At 52.3% G+C, this 24,508-nt stretch overlaps 9 protein-coding genes across 9 annotated transcripts; 3 read left to right on the top strand and 6 right to left on the bottom strand.

The window, feature by feature from the left end:
* Window positions 1-494: 494 nt before the first annotated feature.
* On the bottom strand, window positions 495-3,087 carry V2A60_009585 (uncharacterized protein; the record flags this gene model as incomplete). Its single annotated transcript, XM_083260850.1, has 12 exons — window positions 495-794; window positions 866-942; window positions 1,014-1,074; window positions 1,127-1,220; window positions 1,274-1,528; window positions 1,585-1,666; window positions 1,732-1,870; window positions 1,929-2,025; window positions 2,075-2,455; window positions 2,516-2,655; window positions 2,727-2,940; window positions 3,008-3,087. The coding sequence occupies 12 exons, from the start codon at window positions 3,085-3,087 to the stop codon at window positions 495-497; spliced, it is 1,920 nt and encodes a 639-aa protein (XP_083116976.1).
* A 1,204-nt stretch (window positions 3,088-4,291) lies between these two features.
* Window positions 4,292-5,320, top strand: V2A60_009584 (S8 family peptidase; the record flags this gene model as incomplete). The annotated part of the gene is made up of 1 exon (XM_083260849.1): window positions 4,292-5,320. The coding sequence occupies one exon, from the start codon at window positions 4,292-4,294 to the stop codon at window positions 5,318-5,320; it is 1,029 nt and encodes a 342-aa protein (XP_083116975.1).
* A 788-nt stretch (window positions 5,321-6,108) lies between these two features.
* Window positions 6,109-7,485, top strand: V2A60_009583 (DNA-directed RNA polymerase I subunit RPA43; the record flags this gene model as incomplete). The annotated part of the gene is made up of 1 exon (XM_083260848.1): window positions 6,109-7,485. The coding sequence occupies one exon, from the start codon at window positions 6,109-6,111 to the stop codon at window positions 7,483-7,485; it is 1,377 nt and encodes a 458-aa protein (XP_083116974.1).
* A 287-nt stretch (window positions 7,486-7,772) lies between these two features.
* Window positions 7,773-8,567, bottom strand: V2A60_009582 (uncharacterized protein; the record flags this gene model as incomplete). The annotated part of the gene is made up of 1 exon (XM_083260847.1): window positions 7,773-8,567. The coding sequence occupies one exon, from the start codon at window positions 8,565-8,567 to the stop codon at window positions 7,773-7,775; it is 795 nt and encodes a 264-aa protein (XP_083116973.1).
* Window positions 8,568-9,959: 1,392 nt separating this feature from the next.
* V2A60_009581 (NADH-ubiquinone oxidoreductase B18 subunit-domain-containing protein) lies at window positions 9,960-10,426 on the top strand (the record flags this gene model as incomplete). Its single annotated transcript, XM_083260846.1, has 3 exons — window positions 9,960-9,990; window positions 10,099-10,223; window positions 10,322-10,426. 3 exons carry the CDS (start codon window positions 9,960-9,962, stop codon window positions 10,424-10,426), a joined length of 261 nt encoding a protein of 86 aa, XP_083116972.1.
* A 456-nt stretch (window positions 10,427-10,882) lies between these two features.
* On the bottom strand, window positions 10,883-12,364 carry V2A60_009580 (transmembrane amino acid transporter protein-domain-containing protein; the record flags this gene model as incomplete). The annotated part of the gene is made up of 1 exon (XM_083260845.1): window positions 10,883-12,364. One exon carries the CDS (start codon window positions 12,362-12,364, stop codon window positions 10,883-10,885), a length of 1,482 nt encoding a protein of 493 aa, XP_083116971.1.
* Window positions 12,365-15,436: 3,072 nt separating this feature from the next.
* Window positions 15,437-15,796, bottom strand: V2A60_009579 (uncharacterized protein; the record flags this gene model as incomplete). Its single annotated transcript, XM_083260844.1, has 1 exon — window positions 15,437-15,796. The coding sequence occupies one exon, from the start codon at window positions 15,794-15,796 to the stop codon at window positions 15,437-15,439; it is 360 nt and encodes a 119-aa protein (XP_083116970.1).
* Window positions 15,797-17,451: 1,655 nt separating this feature from the next.
* Window positions 17,452-18,927, bottom strand: V2A60_009578 (ankyrin repeat domain-containing protein; the record flags this gene model as incomplete). Its single annotated transcript, XM_083260843.1, has 1 exon — window positions 17,452-18,927. One exon carries the CDS (start codon window positions 18,925-18,927, stop codon window positions 17,452-17,454), a length of 1,476 nt encoding a protein of 491 aa, XP_083116969.1.
* A 1,902-nt stretch (window positions 18,928-20,829) lies between these two features.
* Window positions 20,830-23,880, bottom strand: V2A60_009577 (P-loop containing nucleoside triphosphate hydrolase protein; the record flags this gene model as incomplete). The annotated part of the gene is made up of 1 exon (XM_083260842.1): window positions 20,830-23,880. The coding sequence occupies one exon, from the start codon at window positions 23,878-23,880 to the stop codon at window positions 20,830-20,832; it is 3,051 nt and encodes a 1,016-aa protein (XP_083116968.1).
* Window positions 23,881-24,508: the final 628 nt, after the last annotated feature.

The following is a 24,508-nucleotide window of genomic DNA, read 5'->3' as shown; positions in this document are numbered from 1 at the left end:
TCGCCAGTTGCCCCCTGTTGCAACTGCATATACAATCACCAAGACAGAGCAGGTCATGCAGTCCTTGTTATTGTCACCGTCGCATGCTCGCTCCTTCGGCCATTGCTTTCTAGAAGAACCAACGGGAAGGCTATTATTTATTTCCCCGGTCAAACAAAGGCTGGGCGAGATTCTAGCGCACCTGCCCTGCGGGACGGAATACAACCTTCATCTCCAAAGTATTTGTATCAGATCTCGAAACAAAGCTTGTGGGGATTCAACAAGTATTTCTAGATTTAACCCGTTAAGAAGATTTAGTACATCTTTCTTGTAGTAGGATTCCATGACTCTAGCTAGAGTAAAAAGTTCATTCGTTCAATCTCTACCTAGCAGAGGCCTTAGTAAGTGCGTAACTACTGGTAGAGCTATCTAGAGGCGCTATTCTAAAGGCGGAAAGAGAAAGCAGGCTTGTTAAGCTTTATATGATGTTTAATTGGATGCACTAACAGGCACAGCTACTTAGGGAGTTGTGCCAGGCAGTCCTGCTGTGCCTGCTTGCTTTCTTGCGAGCAACGCTCCAGCATTTCTTTTCCATCCGCAGTTTCGCCAGGCTTTTGGGGCTGTTTCATACACTTGGAATATTTGGTGTTCCCAACATGTAAACAGTCTACAGGGGCGGTTGGCTTGGCGGGTACCGGTACCAGTGCCTTGAGCACGTCTCCCTTGTACTTGTCGATAAAGTCAGTGCCAAAATCCCTGATGAGTTGGCGGGCCGCTCGTTTGGCCTTTTTCGGATCTTGCGCAGCCGATTGAACCTGGCACCGGAGAAATTAGCACAAGTCTTAATTGTTGTGTCTTGTGGTGCAAAAAGCAGCTGTAAACGTACCCAATCCTGACTTTTTTCAATCATGTCAATGACTGCATCCGAGACCTCTTGCTTCTTGCTGTCGTCGAGGTCCTTGGCTATAGCAAGGTGAAAAAAAAAAATCAGCGTTGGACTATCCCGATCGTGACACAGAAGGGGAAAATCTTACCAGATTGTAGAATCGTATTCTGCTCTTCAACCTTAACCAAGAGGGCCAGAATCTGAAGAGCCTTTAATCCCAGGTAAGTAAAAGTGCGCGGGGAGTTGCATAATGAAGCTTACATAGATATGCGCAAGGTCATACCGAGGAATCTCCTCAACACTGTCTTCTATATCTGCAAATCCTGGCACCACGCTCCATTCATCCAGAAGGGGACTAGTAAAACCGTGAGAATGTCTCCCAGCCCGGCGTGGTAAATCTGATCTTACCCGTATAAATGGTTGTGCTGGCAGGCATGGCTCTCGAATATATCGCCCCACCACCTGAGCTGCTCAAATACCGCTTCTATAGACCCAGATATGGTTTTGGGAGACTTTTTATCCTTTTCCATGAAAGCACCCAAGTTGCCCTGGAAGAAGAGAGAGGCTTCCACATTAGTGTGCTTGCTGGCCTCTTTCATGCTGTTTCGAACGTCGGCGCTCAAGTAGCCCTTCGCACCCCAGAGACTTAATGCAGCCTCGGCACTGACAAGGTGAAGCAAATTAGTATCCTCTGTCAGTCATGACGTGGCAAGACCTACTGAGCTTTCACGTCCGTTATCTTCGCGCCTTCCTTTGAGGTAAACGTGACGCGAGCTACCATCTTACCGCCGGTCTTGAAGCCTAAATGTTCCCGCCTTAGAAAATGGATTCAAGTTGGGAGGCTCCAGGACAAATGAAAGACATACTATGAACCCACCGGTCACCATAGACCTTGAAAAATTTTCCAGCCCGGTAACTTTTCATGTTAAGCTGAAAACCATTCGGTTGAGTCAACTGTTTCTCAACATTAATATAAACGACATAAGTCAAGCTGTTTACATTCAACTACGACCCACGATTAGCCTCATTTGTTACTATGGATTGGACGTCTGATGTAACTCACTGTAGCCTGGTTTAAGTAGTGACCAGATAAGGAAGCACTTTGGCCCCAACCAGAGATGGTAGCGCCACCGCCAATGCCGAGGGTCTTGAGATAGGTGCTGCAACACATATTAGTTCACCATGAAGATCGATACAGCAGCCACATACTTGTAGTCTTGGACAAACTTGTAGTCCTTCTGTAAAGTGCCTGCGCAGTTTGAGTTCCCAGTGCGAGACTGCCGGGCGTTCAACTCGGGTGGCGTCTTCTTTTCCTCTCCATCCTTCTTTCTCTTCTCCTCTAGCTCCTCTAATTCCTTTTGAACCAGCTCCTCAAGCTCTTCAGGCTCGGGAACCGTGAAGTACTTTGCAGCATCGACACTCTCAAAGTCACCGATGTCGGTCGTGGGATACGTAAAGTTAAAAGCAGTCATATCCTGAGCCGTGTCGTTGCCAGCTACCGCCATTTGCTCATTTGCCTCGGCTCTCTTCTTCTTCTCGGGCCAAACGACGGCTTCACTGATTTTCCCCTTCTCCAGAAACGAATTGTAACTGATTGCAAGTTAGGAAATTCGCCCTTTTGGACGAGGAATGGTCTCAAGAGCCACTTACCCCTGTCCTCTGGACAGCAGCCCAAAACTAGTGTAATCCATCGGGGGTTCTACACTGGCAGGCTGAGACTCGACTGCGGGTCTCTGTCGTGATTCAGCGTCCGGAAGGACGATAATTGTATCCTTCTCGACAAATTCGACCTGGGTTGTAAACCGATTTAGCGTTTTGCGAAATGGTTTCAGCTTTCAGCGGCAGGTAATGCGATGCTTACGTGAGGGCTCTTTTTGATGATATCGAGGTTTTCAGGGCTGAACTTGCCGGTATAACCGTGAAAGTCAATGTCTTTGAGGCGGACAATACGGTGAATGCCATGACCGGAATCCTTTCCGTCCCTGGCGCCCACGCCTCTGTGCATCTCGTGGACGTCTTCAATATGACGGTCAATGTGCTCAGGCTTCACGCCTTCCTTGAAAACCACTATATGGCTGTAGATATAGTTTAGCATCGGAGCATGTAACAATCTGGCAAGTTTGCCCAATACAAGCTTCTTACCCGAGCTCCTCGCTCGTCACAGCGGCTGCCACGTTTGGCAAAGCTAACCCGAAGGCCAGAGGCCAGTACCCGAGCTTCATTGTGGCTTGGTTCTATCGTAAAATTGGAATTGAGATACAAGTAGATGAGTTGTGCGCCGGATGAATGGATGCATTAAGGGTGACGTGAAAGAGAGATTTTATAGGAAAAACAGCCAGCGAAGAAGTCGGCCGAAAAAGAACAATTCCGAGCCCAGGCAATACGGAGAATGCTGAGCTCACGCGATAATGATAGCATGTACATAATCTCCTAGAAGCAATTTAAAGTACCCATTTTCTGATTGCTGTAGCATCGACCACTCAGGGCTTGGCTTCGCATTACCGAGTCTACTTACGGGTGACGAGTCATCTACACGAAATTACTGTGAAAGTACTGTTAGAGAGCTGGCTAGAGATGCCAGAAGTTTGAGAGAAGTTCTCATTTACTTGGCAGGTGCTATGTTCGGATCATGTTCGGAAATTTCAAGTTACGGCCTCTAGGCGATTATTACGTACTGCGTCAGGCAGAAAAGGCATGACTTTACCTCTTTTAGCATCTCTAAACACCTCTATTTAGTACAAGTAGCGTGTGATGAAGTTGTGCGAGTATTATCAGAATTGGCCTGGCGATTTGTGCAAAATTGACCCAAGCGCTCGAATTATGCAAACATCCTGTGAGCGAGTCACGAACTCACCATCTAGGCGAAAAGGAATATCATGCGACCCACATGAGACCATGCCAGACTCTATTAGAGTTTCTAGTGGGAAATTACTATATCTTCTATCTGAATGTATAGCTGCTATTTTCTCTAGATAAAACCAAGGTTCATTCATGATTACTTCTTTCCTCTGGAATCTTCTACTCAGTACAAGTACTCCTACTTCTATATGCCGGTCTGAGATTATTATCATTAGCTTAGCATAATAAGTATTTACGAGAAGATAATCACATTTATGCTCCGTATAAAATTGAATCTCTACTTGGTAGTTGGTGTCTTTCGGAATTGCTTAGTTATAGAATAGCTCAGCAGGTACAATGGCCTACAGAAGGTGAGCCTTCATGGCCAGGGTAGGAAGAGGAGTCTCGATTTACCAAGGCAGAATGCTTCCAGTGACAACTGCCGAGACCTCTTTTGTGTTGTATAAGAGCACCCGGCTGTCCCGCCCAAGCATAGCTTTAGCACCAATGAAATGACCATCAAGCAACTCGCTGGCTCGATTCTGCACAGATTTGTTCCTTCTCTTCTTCTCCTCAAGTAGATGCAACATGAAAGCCTCAGTAGTGCTCGCCGCGCTTCTCGGGCTAGCTTCAAGCAGTCCGACCCAGCCGGCAGGCGAGCAAGCGCTCCAATACACCAGACTTTGGAATCTCCACGCCATCAGTCATCGCTCTTCCGACGACGTAAGCCCCTATCTGCAAGAACAGGGCCTATTCCCATACGTGCTTCGACTCTGGCCCAGCGACGAGACCTACTACGCATACGTTATCGATAGTGGGATTCGGGTCACGCACAACGAGTTTGAAGGCCGCGCAGAGAATCTCTGGACTTTCCAAACGACGGACGGCATGCCCGACTACACAGACTACACTGGTCATGGCACCCACGTTGCTGGGACTATCGCTGCAAAGACGTACGGCGTAACCAAGCAGGCCCGAGTGCTCAGTGTCAAGGTAGCGGGCTACGAACACGAAACGAGGACAACTATTCTCATCCACGCCATAGCGGCTTCCATTGAGCATATCATCAGATACAATCGCCAGGACAATGCCGTCATCAACGTGTCGTGGGCAGGGGATCAATGCTCTAGGGCCATAATTACCCTCATCAGAAGGGGGTACAATGGCATCAGTCTTGGCAATAAGTACCAAAAAGGAGTTCTGGTGGTGGTCGCTGCTGGCAACGCTTGCGAGGACGCTTCCGCTTGGTCGCCTGCCTCGGCTTCAGCGGCTCTCACAGTTGGCGCTATCGACCAAAACTGGGAGGTCGCGGAGTATTCCAACTATGGACCTTCTGTCAACATTTTTGCTCCCGGCACTGATATCCTCTCCGCCGGTTGGCGCAGCGACTCTGACCAGTCTCTCCAAAGCGGCACCTCCATGGCTACACCCCATGTCAGCGGCCTGGCTTTGAACGCCATGGCAGTCTTTGGCCAGCCTAGCAGCAAGGTTCGTTCTTTCCTAGAACTGACAGCCACTAAGGATAGAATCGGTGGTGATCTTCGTGGCTCGCCCAATTTCCTTGTCAACAACAACGTCTTCCCGCAAAAGCTGTCAGGCCGAGACATCCGGGGGTAATCAAGCGGGCGACGCTTGTCGGACACTTTTTATCCTAGAAAGCCAGAGTTGATACCCATGGATCCAGGCAAGTGTTGGGCTTGTGTCTTTAGTCACGCCACCATCGCCTATGGACTAGCAAGAGTCGCAACCCTTTCTAACAGCCTGACCAATGTTCAATACACCGCGCTGGTATTGGCTCGAGGGCTCTGTACTGATAGATGGTCACAATTTTATAAATCGAATTCGCTCATTCCCGTGCTGCATAGACTTGATCTTTCCTCCTTCACCACAATTTTGTACCGATAAGCGTACAGTAACTGGCTCGAACAGCTTCAACGAGACCGACTCGCTACATGATGAAACCGTGAATAAACTGAAATGCCACAAATACTTTCACTAACCCCTGGTTGATTCCACGCAACGTAGCAAGCTCCATCACGCAAGCAGAAAAAGCTAGTGGCGGTGTCGAGCACCAGTTTTGTGACGGTACGGCAGTAGATAAGGAATGTCCTAATTGCGAGTGGTACTTGGCACAAGATGTGAGTGAGTGAGAACATGGTTTATTAACAGTAGTTGTGCCAGATGGATGATGAATAATGTCGTGGAGGTTCTATCAGATTTCCCGTAGTTTATACGGAGAGTAGTTTGTTGCACCTCAGGATTCCGATATAGGGTAGGTGAATGTTCGGTCAGTTGGCCCCCACCCAGGCAATCGATAACGAGCCCGCAAAAAAATTTACCAGCGTCTGATTCAACTCACCAATTCAATTTGCACCACTGCATCGCGACACAACCACGCTGCCACAATGCCGGCCGCGACTTTGCCGGAGCCAGTCTCCCCCAAGATGGACAAGAAGGCCAAAAAAACACACAAGTCAGAAAAGAAGCGCTCCCGTGAAGAGGATGCCGATGCCGACCAGGAGCAGCGCAAGCATAAAAAGTCAAAGAGCGTCTCTGTTGACGCCAGCCAAAATCGCGGCGATGTAGCCGACAAGAAGGAGAAGAAGAAAAAAAAGAGCAAGCACGATGGCCAAGGAGATGCAGAAAGGGGCGAGAAGAAGAAGTCAAAGAAGCAGCACACTGATGGCGAGACGAAGGCTGAACGCAAAAAAAGAAAGTCCAAAACGGCCCGTGACGATGACGACGCAATAGATACAGATGCAGAGGCTGCCTTGGCGCAGTCTCAACTGGAAAGCGAATCCGCACAACAAGCAGCTGACGCCATGGACATTGACGACGAGCCCGCCATCAACTCCATATCAGATATATACCAACCCCCCGACATCCCTGCCAATCCTCAATTCCCCTTCTTCTCCCAGACAGTCTCGCTATACGAACCCATATACCCCGTTGGATGGGCGCAACCCGTCACCAACTGCGAGTTTCACTACTTGCGCCACCTACAGAACAAGTACGTGCCATCACTGCGCGGTGTTCTCATGAAGTACAAAAATGTGACGCTCGGTGACGAGCCTAGCCGCGTGGGCGCTGCTAGCAACGACGAAGAAGTGACGACGCTAAAGTCTCAGCGTGAGTATGGCGTTGGTTTTGGCTGGATTACGGCCGACGTGGACCTGTTTCTACCCAGTCGTGGTGCCTGGATGGAAGGGAGTGTCAACCTGCAGACCGAAGGCCATATCGGTGTGGTGTGCTTTGGCAAATTCAATGCCTCTATCGAGGCTCGCCGACTGCCCCCGTCTTGGAAGTGGGTATCTAACGAAGACCCTGAAGCCGAGGGCATGGAAGAGACGGCATCTATTGTTGCACCCGATGAACATGGCGTCGTGCATCAGATTCACAGCACTGGCTTTTGGGTTGACACCAACGGCGACAAGGTCAAGGGCAAGATACGCTTTCGAATACGCAACTTTGACGTCGGCGTGAGCGGTGAAACGACTTATCTGAGCCTGGAGGGCACGATGCTCGACAAGACCAGCGAGAAGACGCTCGTACAGCAGGAAGCGCAGGCTCTCAAGACGCGTCGCGGCAACAGGACGAACCGGCGACTTGAGCGCCGCCGCGCCCCAGAGTTTAGCATGACGCGGTTCTTCTCGGACGAGGAGAAGAAGGCACACGAGGAACGTGAAGCTACGCGAGCTGCAGAGCGAGCAGCTGCCGCCGAGACCGAGACCGCAGCAGCAGCGCCTTTGGCTGACGGAACGAAGATTGTGTTTGATGATTAAGGTGATGACGCTACCACTTTGAAGGAGATCTTCTATTGTATAAAGAAGGACTTGGGTCAGTTGTATTTTTTTAATAGAGTATGTGAAGACGTCAAATGTCATTGACAGCACTGTTCAATGCTTCTATTTAAAAATGGCACGAAAATGATAACAAAAACGCGATCAAAATACTATACATCAATCTGGAATGGCTAATTTGCATGTTCTGTGATACCCGTTTCCGACATGAGGACAAATGAAATGACGTCGCTAATAAGTGAGGATGTAGGCAAACTGTATGATTACATCTACGCAGATGCTTTAACCATGGGTTCCCATGGGCGCTCCATGTCCCAGAGGTAAACTTGGTCATCGGGATTGTTTCCCAGACTCTTGACGATGATGTGTCTCAGAACAGGAAGAGCAGAAAACGTCAGGGCATTGAATGGCGAAATGCACGGCGGCTCGCTCCAGAGAGCATCGAGCTGCGCGGCAGCGGGTTCAGACTGCCCACAGAGCGCATCGACCTTGGCGGCAAAGGCGTCCCTGTCCGACGAGTGGTCGTTGGCAACGATCTGGAAGCGGACGCCCTGTATGTCGGCGGTGATGCACTGCACCCTGCTGGGGAAGGCGTCGTCGGCATAGCCGCTGGTGAGAAGCCACGAGTGGTCGCGCCGGTCGCCGGCGCAGTCCCAGTCGTACCAGACCTGCGTGCCCGTCTCGGAGAAGTCGTCCAGCGTGAGGCGGGACAGGCCGTCGAACCCGACGGAGCAGTGCTGCGGGGCGACGCCGTCCAGCTTCGGGAGGACAATGTCGCAGTGGCGGGGGTCGGTGCCGAGGACGAAGCGGCCGTGCCGTCGAGGCGGCCGCGTGGTGAAGGTGAGGGCGAGGGCGTGCCGCGGAGGGCCGCCGCCGCCGCCGGCGAGGAGGCTGGTCTTGATGCGGGAGGAGAGAAAGTCGGCATCGGCACAACGAAAGAGGTGCGAGGCGTTCTCGGACATGTGGACGGCCCTTTCTGCGGCCGGGCAGTTGGATGCCGGCACCAGCCAGGCAATGATATCTTGTGAGGGTGTCGAGGGTGTCGAGGGTGTCGAGGGTGTCATGACGGGGGTTATTAAAAGTATAAATGTAGATGAAGACAAAAAAAGCAAAAAAGTCTTTATAATCTAGTATAGTTGAATGACAGTCAGAAAGCGAACGAAGAACTGTAAAACGAGGAACAATTCTGTCAAGTAAAGAATGGCCGAGTGACGATGGGGAGCTGCAGATGGACGTCTCTCAAAGGTGGTGGAGGTTGGAGGGCGAGGAGAAAAGAGGACGTTGAATATGATCAAAATGCAATAGTGGCGAGAAGAGACGATGGGAATCTACGAGTACGTATACTACATCTTTATATGTCTGAATGGGTGTGCATGTGTAGCTCGACGGTAGTTGGTGCATGAAGACTAGGGTCGTGGTTGCGTAGGACAACCATCGCGGCGCGCATCGGGAACCCTTGTCGGACACGCTTCTTGACGTGCCGACCGCGACCGCGTTTCACGGAAATCTGGAACACGGCCAGGAACAAGACGACCGCGTCGGCTCGTCCTGTAAGTAATTTACTTTGGTACAATTTTGCGGGAGCGTGAAGCCGCCACAGGCGGTGCCAGCAAAACGCTCACGAAAGCCTGCGGCGCTGCGCGGAGCGCTGTGGGCCAATCATTCGCGGCGAGGTTGGGCCGACTCGCAAAATTGGGCGCCGCGGCGTCGACCCAGCCCCACGGGCGAGCAGGGAAGTAAAAGTGTCAAAGGACCATCCGAGAATGGATCTGGTGAGCTGGCGCTGCAGGATGGATGCCCGTATGTATGCCAGTGGTGGACGGCAGACGTTGATTGTTGCTGGTTTGTGTCGTCGGTTTTACGGTTCCATGGCGTTGGCTGGCCTGGACAGACCACTGGGCAGGACAGCATTGGCGACGGGTATGAGTCAAAGATGCGGTCTGCGCGGACGCTGAACCTGGCGCCTGCAAGAAAAACAAATAACCAGACCAAGATGGCCACTGGATTCGCCGCGGTAGATGGACTCGGAAGCTGCAGTGGTTTTGAGAGCGACAGGCGTAGTAGCATGAGAATGTCGAAGGGGTTGCATGAGAGGTATTTGCACCTGCCGCGAGAAGCTGAAACCTTCCAGAAGATGCTGATCCGAAACCCTGTCAGCTTCAAGCTTCATTCAATTTTTTTTTTTCATCTCTTCCCGCCCCTCTCACCAGTCGTTCATGAAGGAATTCAAGAGTACCCAAGTTTGTGATGCTTGGCAATGTGCTGCAACTGACTGGCTAGTTTCTGCCTGATGTTTCAGGTCTCCACATTTTCGACAGCCATTGGCCGAACTTTGCCCGCCAAAGAGGAAAGCACAAGAGCTACCAATCCAACGACAATTATCCCAAACGACGCCAATTCCGCTCCTGTGCCGTCCTGGAAACTCACAAAGACGACCCAAATTGACCCGGGACGATATGGCCACCGACACAGCTTCCGATGCGCGTCGTATGTAACACCCTCTCCCCGGCGCGGGCTTTCAAAAGTCGGCCGCGGCCGCACCGACGGGATACTTGTCGCTTCGATCGATTTCTCGGACTAATGCGAAAAATGCAGAAGCGACCCGCGAGGAGATGAGCGAGGCTCGCCTTCCTCACGCCTACAGAGATAGCTGCGCCCACCTCCTGATTCCCCTCAACAAGTGCCGCAAATCGACGTGGTACGCTCCGTGGAAGTGCGAGGTAAGAAGACGAATCGCAAGCGTGGAATGACGGGGATCCGAGAGTGGCATGATGCTAATCTTTTATCTTTCTTTTCATTTTTTTCCCCAATTACGCAGGATGAGAGACATAGCTACGAAAAGTGCCAGTACGTCGAGTTCAAAAAGCGAGTCGCCAAGATGGACGAGTTACGAGAGTCCAAGGACGGTGCTCGCAGCAACTAAGTAAGCCAGACGAAAATGGAGTCGGCACTGTGAGGGAAGGGGGCGGCCATTACCAACTGTATATAAACTTGTGTTAAAATGGGTGGGAAATAGAAGAACGTCTCACTATATGGCTACTCGCTGGAAGGCATCAATGTGATGTATTTGGGGTATACGCGCTGGAGAATGGATGAAGAGTTGACCAAGTTCTAGGGCAGAGCGTGATTTGCAGTATGAGAAGGAACCCGCCAAAACAACCGAACTCGAGACTCGATACCCAGACACTACAGCTTCGATCTCGGGATTCATACTATGCGTCCATCAATATCTCCCCCGAGTCCGTCGAAGGCCGCAACGTCTATACCACGGCATATTTGCTATCGCACCAGCTGGTATGAAGGAATTTTTAATTCGTTATTCATTTTATATACATAATCTCAAGCGTTATGCAGCATCAACTCGTTTAACTGGATATGTCTAAAAGATTGAGTTGTCGGCGCAAGTAAAGGAACCCTCTAGCTTACCAGGCGTGCGATACACATCGAGCAGACCCTCAACAGAAGCCCACATGCCAACGCCATTCATAAACAGCGCCTGGAGAATGAGGAGAGCGTTGACAATGGCCAGGGGAATATTTTTGCGAGCAAACTTTTCCTGCCAGTTACGATGGTACCAAAAAACACCACTGACACCAAACGTGAACCAGGCGACAAACGTTGCCGAGGAAATGGACAGGATCGAGTCAAAGATGGGAATGGCGCTGGCCAAGACGAACGCGACAATCCAAAATACAGTGGCACTCCCAACCCAGAGACCCCATGAACGTACAGAGTTTTCCGTGGCGCGGTGCGTTGTGTTGGTGGCTCGCAGGACAACCACATACAGGTACTTGATGGCAGTATGCCCAAAGACCATGCCTGTGGAAAGGATCGCAGGCAGTGCAATGGCGTAGGCAACCTTGGCAGGGATGTCTGGCGCGGATCCAAGTGCAGGTGAGCGCACTGCCTGACCAGAGAGGGCATAAATGGTCACTGCAGTGAGGATGTACAGAATGACAGAAAAGATCTGCAGAATAGTAAGAGCTTTGGGGAAGTCGCGAGAGGGATTCTTCATCTCGGCCATGTATGAGACGAAGCCAACGTTGCCAGCATACGCATAGCATACCTTGAGGCACGCGCTGACACCCTCGCGGAAGGTAGGATGCCCGACAATGACCACCTCCTTGGCGAAGCCGTGGATTTCACCGCGGGGGTGACCCGCCACGCCAAGACTGATGATGACGATGAATACAGCCACGATGATGCTGATCGTGCAAGGCAAGCCTGCCTGGGCCACAAACTTGAAGGTGCGCGGCAGGCAGAGGACCCAACAGCACACGGCGCCGACAGCGGCAAAGGCGACCGTGCAGATGGAGTGGTTCGATAGCGTGTTGAAGGCAATCGAGAGGGTGACTGTGGCGGAGCCGCACGTCATCATGACCTTGAACAGCAGACCGACACCGAAAATAAGCTCGAGGGGACGGCCGCCAACGACGCGCGCCATGTCGACCATGTTGACGACGTGGGGGTGGGCGCGGTAGAATTGCAGAAGCTCGTACGCGGTATACCAGGACACGACACCCAGCCCGATAATGGCAATGATGCCAGGGACGAGGCCCAGCGTCTTGAGAATGGCAGGGAGCGTGAGAATGCCCAGTCCGACCTGGTTCGTGGCAAGGACAAGCATCGTGTCCCACAGACCCATGGTGCGGTACGTCTTGCCGCCGCCAAAGAGGTTGTCGTCGCCGTCGGGCGTATCGGCTACCACGCCCTCCTTGGGCTTGGACGTCTTGGAGACATCATCCTCGAAACTCGACTTTTCCTGAATCTTTTCCGGATCCGCGACTGCATTGGTAGTGGGACCGCCTCCGACGGCGCGAATGTCGGCCGGCTGCTCGATGGTGTCCTGGTTGTTGGTCATGGTGTCACTGCGGAATGAGGTCAAAGCACGCAGCAACAACAGACGCGAGAGTAACAAGAGGGGAAAAGAGAGAAGAGAGGAGCGACAAGAGGTAGGGTTGAAAAGTAGCTGCGACTACGAGACCCTTTCTTATCAAGGAGTGGACAAGGCTCCAGCAGGAGACCGGCGGTGGGTTGCTTCTTGCTTGAGAGGGTTCGTTATTACTCGCTACTTCCGAGGGCAACCGATTGTGGCCAGGAGCACCAGAAAAAAAAAACAGGGCGCCTTCTCGCCAAGGATGTATAGCATCGGAGGAAAGATAAGCACACGCAGACAGGCAATGACTAAAACCGAACCAGCGAGCAAAGGAACGGAAAAGCTTCCAACGACCCCGGACGCGGCGGGCCAACACGCAAGAGAACAATAATCAATAATAAAGATGGACTTCTGGGGAGGGTTCCAATCATCTACGCACAATTGGCTCGCTCCCCCAAAAGGCTATCTGGGGGTAGGGTATTTGAGCCTTGGGGGGGAGCGAAGAGATTTCTCCTCCACACTCTCCGTTAACATCCGTCATCGCTTTTCTCCATACACCCTGCCAATGTTTGAACCTTGGCAGCACCGCATAACAATGCTTGGGAAGGCATGGTCAGAAGATTGCAAGAGTCAGGACGTCGAGTCGAAAGTGGACAAATGGGGTCGCAGTCGACGAATCACGCAAGTCGGTCGGAACCCACCGCCCAACGGAACGGAGCCGCTATGCTTAATAAAATCCATGCTGGTGGATTGCCAGCCATTTGCACTAGAGGATCTTGAGCGTACGGCATGCAGAGTTTGAGCTCGGGTTTTTGCTGTGAAGCCCCCCTGCCCCCCTGCTGGTCGTGGCGTTGGCATAAGTTGCCGTTGATTATTCCCCTTGGCTTCCTTCCCGAAGGCGCCGCCACCTTGATGATTCCTAGCGCCACTTCCTCCGATCGCGAGCCGCGCTGCGCAGTGTTGTCGAGCTCAGAGCGCGAACCCCGGCTGTTGCTCCGGCTTTAGCGCATCTCCTCGGAGGGTGGGCATTGGCATTCTCTTGACATTCTTCTTACGAAATGTTTGTGTCGTTTTGCCCACGACCTCCACATGGGGTCCGTCCGGGTGATTACCAGTACGAGTGGGCGGACCTTGAATGCTCGAGTCGGCGAAGCGGCTCCCCCCCTTTCCCCCCTTGCCCTTTCTCCAGGTCACGACATGTGTGTGCCCCAGAGTACTGAGTATGGGGAGAGTTGCATTTCTTACCGTTGTTGCATCCTGTCTTGCCCCAAACCGCGGGGGAGGCGGTGCTTACACGGCCCAGATAAGTAAATGAAATGCAGGGATTTTTTTTTTCTTATTTTTTTTTTTTTGCTTTTGCGGCAAGTACATCTTTTTTGCTGCAGGCGGCAAGCCCACGGAACGTCGCCGCGGTGAGCCTCGGGGTGGGTTATGCTCTCATATACGTGGGCCGCCGGTCCACAGAGCAAGTAGAGATTGCAGCGATAAACAAACAAGCCAATAAATATGAGCACGTACCAGCAGCAAAAGGGATAATACATATATAGACGGCAGCCACCCCCTCTTTTCTTTCGGAAATGAAATGAAGGATGCTCGCGTGAGTGAGGATATTAATATGCTGATTCGGAAGACGGAAGCACCCACGAGCCGAAAAAAGAGAATGGTGAAAAAATTGAACGAAGAAGAAGAATGAGGAGGAGGGGAAAAAATGGAAAGAATAGAATGCATTTTGCTATTCTTGCTAGCTAAAGTTGAATCTACCGGTCAACGAGCAACCACAGTCTGGAAGAGTCAAGAGGCGGGCCGCGGCGGCGTCAACTTTCTCCGGGCCGAGATGTTCGGGGCCGGCGTTGGCGCCGCGCCGCGCCGGGCTCTACACTATAGCTCAGCAACCCGGGTCGCGCACCATGAGAGAGTTTGCATAGCGACAAGGCTGGCCGGAAGTTGATGGCTTTCAGAAAAACTGTCTCGCGATCTGTTTCAATATCTGTCGAGAATTACGTTTGCCGCTTACTCTTTTCCTTGCCGTGGTCATGGTCGGAGACTGATTGAGCGGCTTGTCTTTGTGTGTTTCCCTGCTCCCGATACAGGGGTTTTCCACTTCTAGGGGGATCAATCCAAAAAAAAAAAGAAAGAAAGCCAATGAGGCGACTAGCAAGCAATTCCCCATGAAGACGTCGACGACTCTCTCGACCAGCTTCGCTGCCTCGAGTTTAAACAGCCGGCCAGCTTGCAATTTCACACAATACGATATCTCGTAAACATTTGACGATCAGCGCTGAGATCTTAGATTCTCACAGACTCTGGCCAGCCATCGATCGGCAATCTGCAAACCTTTGCTGCGGATCGATTTGCGCAGACTGTGCCTCCCTTGCAATCCGTAAAAGAGTACATATCGCTGCAGAAGCGTCTCCTAGCTGAACAGGTCGATGCATGGTGTGCAGATTACTCAGAGTCTGAATGTCTCTATGAGCTGTTTGCTCTGTATCACATGCCTGGTGTGGTTGATCGTTGTATCCCGGAATCGCTCAGCAACAAAGGGCCGTTCATCTTGAACCACCCTGATTCACATTTAAGCAACATCCTCGTTGCCAAAAACGTCTCGTGATCCAGGGGACTGTAAATTGGGAGCTTGCTTATCTCGTCCGCTGTAGCTCTTTACGCCAGTACTGTGGGCAAGCCTTCAGGTGCGCGGTCCAACCAAGATGGCATGAGTCTGGCCTTTTCCAAGGGCCTCTACGAACATCGCTCTGGCAAATCAGCGGTTTCCAAAGATTTTCTACGAACGGAACGATAGGCCCGGGTCGAATGATGCCTCCTCTCTGGCTCGAATCGTACGGCAGCCCTCGGATATGGTGACCGTGTTTTCGGCATGTTCCAATAGATGGATAGATGACGCAGAAAAAGCCCAATCCGAATACTTTCCACAAACTTTGGAGATTAGAGAAAAGGCGAGGATACAGAAAGTGCCGAGATCCGAGTGCAATCGTCATTTATTGGATTGTGACGCGCAACATTGCCAGTAGAGGCAGTAGATGCTCCAAAGGCGCGATGCGTCTATTTACCTCCCTTACTCCCAACGCCCTTTCTTTTCTGAGCTCGTTGTGCCGCTTCCTTCTCCGCATACGCCTCGCGGACCTCTTGAATGGCGACCATTGTCCGGGCAATCGACTGCTCAGCGCCAAACTTCTCGTCCCGCAGCTCGTCAATCTGTTTCTCTCGGGGTTTGGCTTCTGGGCCTGATCTCTTCTGCCTAGCTACGCTCGCGCTCTCGATCAACCGCTTTTGCGTTTCCGGATCGAGCTCGGCAACGTGACGCGCGTTTTCGAACCGCTCGCCGTGTTTCTTGAACGTCTCGCCCCATGCCTCGTGGTCGGGCGTGATGGCACCAAAGTCGGTGTTCTTGCTGAACGGCATGATGGCTACCGCAAGGGAATTGTTGTTTATTTTCTTCTTTGGAGAAGAAGCAAGGAGGAGGGGGAGCTTTGAAGATCTTTCGGTGAATCCAGGAAGAGCACAAGAGAAAAGAAAACGCATTCATTGCGTATGTATTTATATCTCGGCCATCAGCCAGCCAAGTCGTTGGTTTCGAGCATCCTCTCCCACGAGCTTCACACATGGCCACCGCATTTTGAGTTTGAACCGATGAATCACACGTCGTCGCGTGCTCTATTCGAAGTTTTCCGCATCGCGTGTGCTACCACTTACTTCTGAAAGAATTGGGAAAGTTTATTGCCCGGCGGTTAGTCGCATCGTGGAAGTTGTCTGTTGGTTGGTGTTTGCGTGGGGCAAAGTCGCACTGGCGACCTTGCTATGCTTGCCACGTAATGCGTAATGGGTGCGTAAGGTGAGAAGGAGGGGCTGTGGTTGAAGATTTACAAATGGAGTCGCAGCAAAAGTCGTTGTTCATCATTATTGTGATTTGGAGAAGGTGGGTTACGCAGGTAATGACCTCCCCCAAGAGCCCGGCAACAGTCTCATCAGCAATGACCCAAGAAAGAAGGGGGATGCCGAGAAGACGCAACACTGTACATTTGGTAGCTACATGTATAGCTCAAGTGATATTCTAGTTTATATGGGAAATAGGAACCACAGTGATTCTTCCATACTAGATCGCATCCGTGTCGTCGTCGTAACAAGCAGAGTCCACCAGTATTTCAGCAGTACTTTTGGATCTTGAATCGTGTGACATCGCTTCGCTGGTTCAAAGACCAGCTTTGCGTGCCCCGACACCGTCAACACGATCCACGTTCGTGACGAACAACATCAGATACCACGGCATGTTTGAGTATCGAACAAAGGCAGAGCCAAGATTAGCAGCGGAAAATGACGCACCCGAATTCTACCGGTCGTTTCTGCTGTAGGGGGTCAATTTAAACTTTGGAGAGCTGCATATAAGAAGTCATGTGGTTGCTCGCGGCCGGCCAGGAGTAACGCAGCACAGCCTACGCCGAACACTACACACAGAAAGCCATTCATGCTTGAAGCTGAACTCGGGTTCACAGTCGAAGAAGCGAGCACACATGATGAAATCTGCCTGTCGCCGGGACGGCTCGTGGATCCGGCATCAGAACTGATCATGTTACGCCCAGACTCCTTTTCAACGCCCCCAACATGTTCAAGGAGGCACGACTCTCTTTTCCTTTGTGCTCTAGTTCACTTTGAGATACCCTGAGACTAATTCAGACATTTCATTATCATCTAGTACCAGATAAATAACTATCAAGTTAGATTAGTAACCAACCAGTCCAAGAAAAGCCATTACTACCACGGCTGCCGCTCGCCTCACCATGCTTTTCCTTTGAAGCTGCCTCTTCACGGGCAAACACCCAGGTGACTTTAGCATGTCTTCGACTGTCTGTTCCGTGCGATTAAGGATATGTTGAATTACTCCGGCATCGAGGAGCGTCTTGTCAAGATGATGATGATTCCTGTCGATGGCATAACGAAGAGCTGTGTTTTGCTCACAATCCTGAGCATCCACGCTTGTTTTGGCTTTTGCCAAGGAATCCTCTCACTACGCCGAGTAAGTACAGCTTTGCCGCAACATGGAGTGCCGTTTTTGGCAGATGTTATGGGGCAGCCAAGTCTGCGCAATCAACCTGACCCTCGAATTCCTCGGCTGCTCTGTCATTGCCCAGCGCGCGCGCCTCGCGAAAGGCCGTCAAACCAGCCCTTCCCTTCAGTTGGAGACTGTCTTTATCAAATCGAGGAATCAACATCCTGACCATGATGTTTTGGTCCAGCCTGCAAGCGAAATGAAGCAACGTGTCCCCAAACTTGTCCTGAGCGCGTACCGCGGCGTCATCGAGGCGGGCCAAGAGCGTCTTCACTGTATCGTCATTGCCATGCCTGAGGGCGTAGCGGATCACTTCTTTGGCGCATGCGTTTGCGAGGCGGGGATCGATTTCGTCCACAGAGGCGAGCAAGAGCTTTGCCACTCCGGGACATCTACTGACGCAGGCAAAGCGAAGCGCCGTGCCCCCGAGAACCTTTCGAGCGTAGTCCCTGGTCCGGGGGAGACCGGGGAGTAGTTTCGCTACCGTGCTTTGGCCGCCCGCCATGCAAGCAAAATGCAGGACCGCGGTTCTGTCTCCAGAATGATAACCTTCTGTCACATCGTCTTCATAAGGATCACCCGCCATCACATCGTCTCCAGCGTATCGCCAACCTCTGCCCGCCAGCTCCAAAAGGTCTTTGCGGAACTTGGCATATTCAGTCAGCGTGAGCATGATTTCTTGCTCAGCGAGCGATATGTCAGCTGTGATTGATCCAGCTTTGGCTCCACGACGCAACCGCTCCAGGTTGGGCTTCAAAACTCTCTCGCCGCTTCGGCCGCTCATCAGGTCGAACACCTCAAGATGCACTTCCGCCCACGCCTTTGGTTGGAGTGTTTCCACTCGAACCTCGATTCTATATGAGGAGAAAATATCAGAAGCCGAGACATCAGCATGGCCTCCGGGCGCCTGATTTCCATGGATGACTAGTCTATAAGACTCGTACTCGAAGGGGTCGCGGACATTTTGTATCGATGGTTGGTACCCGTATATCTTGATATTTTCATCTCGCTGAGCGTCGATAGATTGCGTATAATTGTCAGCCACCCTGAAGTTAGGCCGTTTCGAAAGCGCTGCAAAGAGTGTTCTCGTGCTCTCCAGAATATCTCTGGGAGGCCTTAGTTGAACGGATACTGATATAAGATTATCCAGGTCGGCATGTTGGTAAAGCTTCCTCATGAGTGCCTGTTCCGATTCGGCAGATCTTCTGCCGAGGTCAAGAAACTTGATAAACTTTTCCCTCTCATGGACACCCATAATTCTCTTCTCCAGGTCTTCCAGGCTCTTCCAGGCCCATATGACCTGTCCATCCATTCCATTCTCCTTCAACAACTCCCTGAAAAAGTCTTGGGCGCCTCGACCTATCTCGAGAAATACCCGTGCAACTAACTTCTCCTTGTACTCCTTCACGAACATCTTCGCAATGCGGTCATATTTTTGCTCCTTCGGCTCGTTTCGTTGAGCCAAGTTGGATCGAAAAGGAAGACGCATGGTAGCATCGGTCTGCGCTGTGGCGAGAAGACTCCAGATATCAGTCTCGAATGTAGATTGACGACAAAGTGTAGAAGCGATCTCGTGAGCTCGCATAAATGTGGCAAGGGCTTGAATTCCAGATGTATTGGTGTAAAAAAATCATCAGTTGTCTTTGGGGAATGGAGGGGGTTCGTTCAGATTAAGAACCAAGTTGTTGCCAGACGCGCGTGCCGTGACGACGGGTTGGGTAGTAGTACTAGACATCCATGGATATGTCACATCGCACACCAGTGAAACTTGACCACCCATTATGTCCATTTACTTACCGCCCTATCTTCCAGTGACAAAGATAAGCGCTACTGCAGTTGAAAGAGACGCGAGAGGGCCAAAGGAAACCGGGTAGTCTGAGATCCACAGCAAGGAGCAGGTACATTTGTACAGTAGGGGCCGCATAGCTAGAAACGCCATCAGGCACCCGGAACATATTTGTCTTCTCCGACATATGACGTCTTTTATCGTGACCTGGGGCGCGATATGTTTGGGTGTTACCGACGCTGTTTGACTACACGACCCTGTCCAGTCTACAAGCTCGCGCTATCTGCTTCTTGATAGGTGCTGCATCTAGGAAATGAGACAAAGACAACACAAGTAGTTTAGATTAGTATGAGATCTATCATAGGGCCATCACAAAGACTTTGGTATCCGGTACAACATTCTGGGTGGGACCACAACCTAATGCGTTATCACAGTCTCATTACTATGCGCCGAAACAAATCAGACTCTCAAAGGATCGTAGTAGACACGTTGACTAGGTCTAATATGGCCGGCATGTGGAGCTTGTTTGGTGGTGTCATTGCCTTTTTCTGCTTGTATATTCAACATGTTCTGCCTGGTGAAATTCGTCTGTCTAGCCGCCCAAGAACAAGTTCGTGTTACATGGATTCTCTTCCGAGGAGCACTGCGCACTGTCTTGGTTCATGACAAAGCATCGAGCGACCAGAATACGTGTAACAAAGTTGCAGCCTGAATGTGAAATCCCGAGCATGTAATGTTGCGCAGCCTGTGTCGGCATTCCGACACTTGCACGATCTTCCACTGCCTTGCACATCATGGAAGACCCTCCATACCCGTCCCTTTGTCACTACTCACATTGAATTGTATCCACAGGGACAGTCCAAAATGTCAGAAATCTGACAAAAGCCCACCTCCTATTTGAAACCATCTCCCCTTTCACCGAATCCCGCCTGAGATCCAGAGGCTCATCCTCGAGCCGCCCTACCCGCACAATACCTCTTCCAGGTCTGCCGCACATGCGCCGACCCCGACGCCAACGTTGCTTTCAACGCCCGAGCAGGTACCTATCAGGAAGCTGCGGCACCTCAACTGCGCCGGTTGCAGGCGCCTTTTCCACCTTCGACGGGCCCCGCCAGCCCTGGTATCCGGATGTTGGGCGTTTCGCGCTGCCATCCTGCGCCACGAGCTGTTCATCCACGGCGCACACGGCGCCTTCTACCGGTCCGCCATTGAGTGCGGCGGTGCAGCACGTCGCGATCGAATAGGGCGCGCCGATTACGCGCACGTCGCAGCTGCTGCCCGGGAATGAGGAACCTGAAGAAGACACGGACGGTGATTGAGGAGGTGCGTGGCGGGGAAGAAGACGGGTGCGGCGGCAGAAGGATGGTGCAAAAAGCGAATGTGCATGACCTGTACGGGGCAAAGAGTTCCAAGGAAAAGAGGGCAAAGATGAACCTGAAGGGCTGCTGGTTGCTGGGGTCTTAGCCGTGCATGAGCAGAGCGTGACAGCGTTCCCGAGTCCGTAGAGGTGAGTAGTAGCGTACACGTGCATGGCGACGGGGAGCGACATTTTTGTTTGACATGTAAAAATGACTGAATGGGTATATTGCCGTACAAGACTATCCATCACCTCCGCTTTGGCATCTTCTTCTCCTCGAGCTCCTCAATGTCCTTCTTCTTGTGAAAGTGCGGCGCCAGCTCCGCCAGCCAGCCGGCCTCGATGGGCATGACGCTGCGCATGTACTCCTTTGTGGTCTGGACGAGCTCAAAGTAGACGACCATGCGCTCCGGGGGGTCGACGGCCATGAGCACGCTGCTGGGGTGGACCCAGACGGTGGCGTTGCTCTTGACGGTGCGGTAGCTGTCGCCGCTGCGCTGCAGGCGCGCCGCGTTGGGGAAGAAGCCGGCGGTGATGGCGCGCTTGATGGGCCGCAGGTTGGCGTGGCCGCCGCACGTCGAGGGGCTCACCTCGACGCGCTCGCACAGCTTGGCCAGCTGGTCGCGGACGTCGCGGGCGCGGGTCAGGGAGCGCTGCTGCAGAAAGTTCTCCTTGGACCAGATGGGCGAGTAGTCGCTGTCGACCCACTGGTTCCAGACGTTGAGGAGGGTGATGTGGTCGCCGCCGTCCTTGACGGTGAAGCGGTTGCGCGCGCTGTCGGCGTGGATCTTCTTGTCCTTGGGGCGGAAGAACATGGCCGACGCCTCGCCGAGCATGGAGACGATGGAGAGAACCTCGTCCACGCAGCCCTCCTTGTCGGCGGCGATGACGGCCTTGGCCAGCATGGGGTCTGTCGGGAACTCCGCCATCTGCCGGCCCAGCTTGGTCAGCTCGCCCTTGTGGTTGAGGCCCTGCAGGGCAAACAGCTGGTTGAGGGCGCCAATGAGAGCCTCGGTGGGCGGCGGGTCCATGAACTCAAAGTCCAGCAGCTCGTTGATGCCGAGCGACTTGAGCTGCAGCACAACGCTGTTGAGGTTAGTGCGCTGGATCTCGGGCGTCGTCGACTCGTCCATCTCGTTCATGTAGGCGAATTTCGTGTAGAGCCGGAAACACTTGCCGGGGCCGACACGTCCAGCACGGCCGCTGCGCTGGTTGGCCGAGGCGCGCGAGCACGGCACGACGACGAGGTTGGACATGCCTGTGGCGGGGTTGTAAATGTTCTCCTTGACATAACCGGGGTCAATCACGTAAACGATGCCGTCAATGGTCAGACTGGTCTCGGCAATGTTTGTCGCGAGGACGACCTTGCGCGCACCCGCCGGGGTGGGCTCAAAGATTTTTGTCTGCAGCTCCGAGGGCAGGTTGGCGTAGATGGGACAGATGACGAGTTCCTTGATGCGGCTCCCGAGCTTCTTGGCCGTTTCGGCGATCTCCTGCTCGGCGGCCTCGATTTCGTCCTGGCCAGTCAAGAAGATGAGGATGTCGCCCTTGTCCTGGGTGGTATGGATTTGGAAGACGGTGGTGATGGCGGCGGCGAGGTAATTGGCCTCCGGGGCGGGGGTGTAGTAGATATCGACGGGGTAGCGACGACCGGGGATGTTGAAGATGGGGCAATCGTCAAAGTAGGACGCAAACTTTTCGGCATTCATGGTGGCGGAAGAGATGAGAAGCTTCAGGTCCCTGCGTTCGCGGGAGAGGTCCTTGAGCAATGCCAGCAGGATATCGGTGTGAACGGTACGCTCGTGCGCCTCGTCAATCATGAGAGCAGAATAGCCGCCCAAATCAGGCTCCGTCATGAATTCTCGCAGCAACATACCATCCGTCATGTACTTGAGAATGGTTTTGTCACTGGTGCTGTCCTCAAAACGGACCGAGTAACCAACTTCGTTGCCAACCTTGACGCCGACTTCTTCAGCAACACGGGTAGCGACACTCATGGCTGCGACTCGGCGAGGTTGCGTGCAGCCAACCTTGAGGCCATTCTTGGTGTAGCCAGCCTCGTGGAGATATTGCGGCAGTTGTGTTGTTTTGCCACTACCGGTTTCACCGACAATGACGAGAACCTGATACTGTTCGAGGGCGGCCAAGAACTCGTCTCGGTATTGGTAGATTGGTAGACTCTTTCGGGTCTCTTGGATGGAGAGGGCCTTCTTTTCCGCGGCGTCGAGTTGCTGCTCGAGGAAGCGCTGCTCGGCCGTCATGCTATCTCGCTCGCTGGGCATGCGCGAGTCAAGACTCCAGTTGATATACTGGCTATCGTCCATGACGTAGTCGTATGTCGTATTCTCGAGTTCTGGTCGGGAAATCTGAGCCTTGGCTTTGAGCGTCTGCTCGCGCTCCCATTCCTCATGTTCCGTGACAAACTTTTCTTGGCCGTATTCGTCCTTTTCCACGTAGCGCTTGTAGAGAGCCTCTTCCTTCTTCTTTCGATCCATCTTGCCCTTCTCTGTTAGGTAGTCCTCTGGCATGACGTAGCCATCGCGGTGGTCATCAATCTTGAGTCGCTCTTCGGCTAGGCGTAGAATTTCCCTATTCTTTGCAAAGTCGGCTCGTTCTCTGTCGGAAAGCCTAACACCGCTCTGGAGCTCGGCTGTTTCTTCGGCGACTTGTTTGCGCAGCAACGCCAGGCGTTCTGCCTCGCGCTTCTTTAGATATTCTTGTCGTGAGCGCTCTCGCAGATCCGGGAGAGCGGCGTCTCGTGCGGCAGCGTCGTCGCCCATACGTCTTCGTGCAGTCGCCTCGCCATCGCGGTATCCCTTTTTGGAACGCGAGTCGTCTTTTTCTTTCAGACGCTTGGAGAATGCCTCGCGTTCTTCTTGATCGCGCCGACGGTCGCGCTCTTCTCTGGCGCCGTCGGAAAGGTCCTCGTCGGGAGGCTCCTCACGGTCTAGCTTGATTCGTTTGCTGGCGGACTCTTCAAACTCTGATTCTTTTTCGCCGTGGTCGGCGTCGTCTGATGGAGGTTCCTCATCGGCCCAGCGGTCGTCGAATGCGACATTGTCTTCGCGCTTGCGGTATGACTTGGGTCGTTCGTTGTGAGAGCGACGCGGAGATTTAGAGCGGCTGCGATGGCGATGACTGGAGGATTTGGCGTATTTGTCGTCGCGATCTTTGCGGTCTCTATGGCGGTCATGGTCGCGGTCTTTGCGGTGGCTGCGATGTTTCTTTTCCTTTGCTACCTTTTGAGGTCCGACTTCGCCATCATCCATGGGGAGGAAGGCATATTTTTGGGAGCTCATGGTGGCTGGACGTGGCCAGCGAGGCGACGCCGAGAGTCCTGTGGTATTATTCGATTATGAGGAGAGAGCAAGAGAGGGAGGAATAACAATTAGGAGTCGTGGTGTGGGAAGAGGAAAGGCAACGGGTGATGCTTGGTCGTTGAAAAAAGTGTAGGGCGGCTGAGCTGCCGCCTAGTCGTTGGCGATGGCCCCACTACCCGGCAGCAAGATGTGTAGGAGAGTGGGAAGACATTGCTCGGTTGAGGTGAGCAAGTACATAAAGAGAGACCATTGAGTCTTGAGGAGAATGATTATCTTTAGAGGGAAGCCTGGAAAGTTCAATAATGCCGCAATCCTATTAGGTTGTGCAGAACAGGAGAAGACGTTGTGAGTTGAGGGACAAGAGCAGCAACAATGATGCTACCTCTAAAAATGTTTCTGCGACGGCCAGCGAGTATATTATAAGCTCAAGTACGGCTACAGCTCGCAGAAGAAAAAGAAAAAGAAAAAGAAGAAAAAGAAAAAGAAGAAGAAGAAGAAGAAGAAGAAGAAGAAGAAGAAGAAGAAGAAGAAGAAGAAGAAAAAGAAGAAGAGGATAAGGATAAAAGTAAAAAAAAAATAAAAAAAATATAAAGATCAAACTGCAAAA

This window comes from Cordyceps javanica, chromosome 7 (assembly GCF_051103115.1).
Source record: "Cordyceps javanica chromosome 7, complete sequence".
Lineage (NCBI taxonomy): Eukaryota > Fungi > Ascomycota > Sordariomycetes > Hypocreales > Cordycipitaceae > Cordyceps > Cordyceps javanica.
Note: the sequence above shows the minus strand (reverse complement) of the source record. Positions and strands in the feature narration are given on the sequence as shown.